At 33.2% G+C, this 4,355-nt stretch overlaps 1 protein-coding gene across 1 annotated transcript; it reads right to left on the bottom strand.

Moving 5' to 3' along the window:
• Positions 1-3,295: 3,295 nt before the first annotated feature.
• On the bottom strand, positions 3,296-3,720 carry LOC107000809 (large ribosomal subunit protein eL39). Its single transcript, XM_015151355.3, has one exon. The coding sequence runs from the start codon at positions 3,667-3,669 to the stop codon at positions 3,514-3,516; it is 156 nt and encodes a 51-aa protein (XP_015006841.1). The 5' UTR covers positions 3,670-3,720; the 3' UTR covers positions 3,296-3,513.
• Positions 3,721-4,355: the final 635 nt, after the last annotated feature.

Raw genomic sequence — 4,355 nt, forward strand, 5'->3', positions numbered from 1 at the left:
TTTGGAGCTTACATCATGATGTACTGAATGGCATAGACAATAAATCAAGCGGATACAGCAGTTGGGAAGGGCTTTCTGATTTGAGGTCTGAGTAAAGGCTCATTAGTAACTTTTTTGTAAAAAAAGGGAAGATGCAGCTACTGGGGAGGCTGAGGCAGGAGAATGGCGTGAACCGGGGGGGCGGAGTTTGCAATGCGCAGAGATCGCGCCACTGCACTCTGGCCTGGGCCTGGGCGACAGCGCGAGACTCCGTCTCAAAAGAAAAGAAAAAGAAAAGAAAAAAAAAAGGACTTGAGAAGGGTACAAATTTTTAGCATAGCAGATTGTAGGGAAATTGTAGAAAGATGCTGGATTAGAGAACATCTTTCGTTCTGCTTTAGTAATGAGTGGAGACGGGGAGTTACGGCTTGGTCGTACACATCTAAGACTGAAGTATTATCTCAGCAATAGGAAGACAATGACATTGAGAGATGCCATCTGGAGTGACACAGAAAATGGGCCTTACATGATTACTCCACATCTAGGAATGCGTATTAGTCCCTAACTCCTAGTTTTTATTTGATTCCAAGACAAAAGATAAATAGCGTTTGTCTTTATTCTATAACGGAAACTAAAATTATATCTCCATTTTGTTCTCATGTTCTTTAAAAAAATAATTGAGATATAATTCACATACCACACAAATAATCTATTGAAAGCATACGATTCAATGATTTTCATATATTCATTGAGTGTACAACTATCACTATATTGAATTCCAGAACATCTTTATCATCCCCAAGAAACCATGTACAACTAACAGTCACGTCCATTCCCACCATCCCCAACCTAATTTTTGTGTCTATAGATTTGGTTATTCTGGACATTTTATGTAAATAGAATCATGTCATATGTCATCTTTTGTGATTGGCTTCTTCCATTTAGCATAAGTGGTTGCAGGGCTTATTCCTATAACATGCATCAGTCCTTTTTTTTTTTTTTTTTTTTTTTTTTTTTTTTTTTTTTTTTGCAGATAACACTCTATTGTATGGAAATACCACATTCTATTTGCCCTTTCATCAGTTGATGAGCATTTGGGTTAGTTTCACTTTTGACTATAATAAATCATGCTGTTAGGAATATTCCTACACAAGTTTTTCTATGGGCATTTTAAAAATTTCTCTTGAGGATACACCTAGCAGTGCAATTGCTAGGTTTAACCTTCTCAGAAGCTATTCTTTTATATTTCCACCAGTACTGTATGAGAATTCTCATTTCTGTTCCTTAGAAAATTAGCACCGTAACAGAAAACTAAACGTGAAAACACATGTTTTCACTTACAAATGGGAGCTAAATGGTAACACATGCACACACAGAAGGGAACAACACACACTGGGGTCTATTAGAGGGTAGAGGTTTGGAGGAGAGAGAGGATCAGGAAAAATAACTAGTGGGTACTAGGCTTAATACCTGGATGATGAAATAATCTCTACCCGGTGGGAAAAAAAAAAAAGAGTTCTCATTTCTTCACAACACCACCAAGATGTGTTTTTATCTATCTTTTTGATTATAGCCATTCTAGTGAGTGTGAAGTGGCATATTATTTTAGTTTTGATTTGCATTTTATTAATGGCTGACTGTGTTCAGTTTCTTTCCATGTGCTTTGTGCTTATTGGACATGTACATAGATTTTTCTGGAAAGAATGTCCAATCAATTATTTGTCTATTTTAATCCTTTTTTTTGGTCTTTTATTATTGAGTTATGTGGTTATTTGTATATTCTGAATAGAAGTAACGTATCAAGTACCTGTTTTGCAAATAATTTCTTCTATTCTGTGGTTTATGTTTTCACTTTTTGTGGTTTTTGATCTATAAATAATCTTAAGTTTTATAAGGTCCAGTTTATTTTATTCCACTGCCTGTGCTTTTGGTGTCATATCTAAGAAATCACTGCCTAATTCTAATTCTATGTTTTTTTCCTAAAACACCTTATAAAAGTTTTATAGTTTTAGATTTTTTATCTTTTTGAAGTTAACTTTTATATATGATGTGATGTAGGTCCAACTTCATGCATGTAGGCTCAGCTTTAATTGCAGAAAACACTATTACTTCGCCATTGAATTGCCATGACACCTGTCTTGAAAATCAATACTGTAAGTGTTCAGATTTACATTTGGACTTTCAATTATATAACATCGATATATATGTCAGTATATATGTCACTATGACAGTATATATGTCACTGCAACACTGTCTTGTGTCTTACTGACACAAGTACTGTCTTACTGTAGCTTTGCAGTTTGCTTTGGAAATCAAGAGGTAGTTAGGGGTTAAATTATAGTTGAAACATTAAGAAGAAGCGAGGAGAAGGAAGAAGAGAACAAAAAGAAGAAAAAGGAGGAAGAGAAGACACTCAAATCAATAATTTAACTTTCTACCTTACACTAGAAGAAAAAAGAGAGCAAACTGAAAGCAAGGAGAAGGAAATAAGTAATAAAGATTTGAGTGGAAAATAATGAAATGGAAAATAATAAAGAAAATTACTTATCAAATGTAATCAAAATTGGTCCTTTGAAAAGAATGACACATTTGAAAAATCTTTACCTAGTTTGACCAAAAATGTAATCAAGTTTCTAAAATCAGGAATAAAAGAAGTGATATTGCTAACAACCTTACAGAAATGCAATAGATAATATAATACTGTGTATAATTTTTATACTGACAAATCAGATTTCTTAAATGATGAACAAATTCCTAGAAATACACAAATTATCTGAATTGATGCAAGAAAAGCAGACTAATCAAAAAGACTCCTAACAAGTAAAGAGCTGAAATCAGTAATAAAAAAATTTCCATACAAACATTTTTGAAGCTCAGATGGCTTCATTCATGAATTCTACCAAATACTTAAAGAAGATTTAATAGCAAATCTTCACAAGCTTTCAAGAAATAAGAGGGGAACACTTCCCAACTTATTATATACATTGTTATCTCTACTAAAAATACACAAAATTAGCCAGGCATGGTGGCAGGCACCTGTAATCACAGCTACTCAGGAGGCTGAGGCAGGAGAATTGCTTGAACCCGGGAGGCGGAGGCATAGTAAGTCAAGATTGGGCCACTGCACTCCAGCCTGGGCAACAAGAGTGAAACTCCATCTCAAAAGAAAAAAGTTATTATGTAAAATTATATATACTTATATAGTTATAAAACACAGCATAAATGCATATTTTACTTAAATGATTTTTTAACATCTATATAAACAACATGGGTATAATTTTGTTGTTGAGACTATAACATATAGAAATGTAGCATATTTATTTATTTATTTATTTATTTATTTATTTTTGTTTTTTGAAATGAAAGGCCTCACATATTTATTACTGAACCCAGCTAACCAACGCATTCGTAATAGATTCAGAGAGGAAAATACGTCGAACTCTCCAGAGAGTGGTGACATTTTCAGTTTGATATGGTAATGTGATCGTGACCTTCAGACAGCACAAATATATGTGCCATCTCATGTGCAATTCCTTATAGACCCAGCTTGGTTCTTCTCCAGTGTCTCCTTTTGGAGTTGTACCTTATTTTATTTCCAGTTTTCATCCGAATCCACTGGGGAATGGGACGATTTTGCTTTTGTTTCTTGGCCAGGAATCGCTTAATCCTGAAAGTCTTGTGAGAAGACATGGCGAGAAGTGGAGGCAAGAACACACCACGATGGCGGAGAAAGGAAAAGAGGGGATGTAGCATATTTAGCAATAAAAACACAAAGGGGAGGGTTGGAACAAAGCTGTACAAGTAAATAAAAAATGGCAAATAAGGTTAATTATATATGTTATATATATACATATATATACACATATATATACACACTTGTTCTCTAGTCTTCGGTCAGCATCCTTGAAATACATAAATTTATACAGAGTATAATTATTACTATATTTTTGGTCTGTAAATATGTATAGCAAAAAACACATATAGGAAAATAAACTAAAGGTATATAGGAGTAACATTTCTATCACTGAAATTAGAGAAATCTGAAATAGATTCTGATAACATAAGAATTATACGATAAAACTTACAAAACCCACAATGACAATAACAAAAATATAGTGAAAAATCAATAAAATAATTTAAAACATTGCACTAGAAAATGTTCATTTACTGGAAAAAAAAAAAAGCAGTAAACAAGAACGAAAGAACCAAAAACGCATGACATGTATAGAAAACCATAAAATAGTAAAGATAATCCAACTATATCAATAATGACATTAAATGTGAATAGATTCGATAATCCAATTAAAAGACAGGATTCTAGGGATGGATTTTTAAAAGTATGATTCAAATATATGCTGTCTACACAAAACAGACTT

This window comes from Macaca mulatta, chromosome 11, assembly GCF_049350105.2.
Source record: "Macaca mulatta isolate MMU2019108-1 chromosome 11, T2T-MMU8v2.0, whole genome shotgun sequence".
NCBI lineage: Eukaryota > Metazoa > Chordata > Mammalia > Primates > Cercopithecidae > Macaca > Macaca mulatta.

Excerpts from the sequence above, each read along its gene's own strand:
- LOC107000809 (XM_015151355.3), bottom strand. The coding sequence starts at position 3,669 with ATGTCTTCTCACAAGACTTTCAGGATTAAGCGATTCCTGGCCAAGAAA.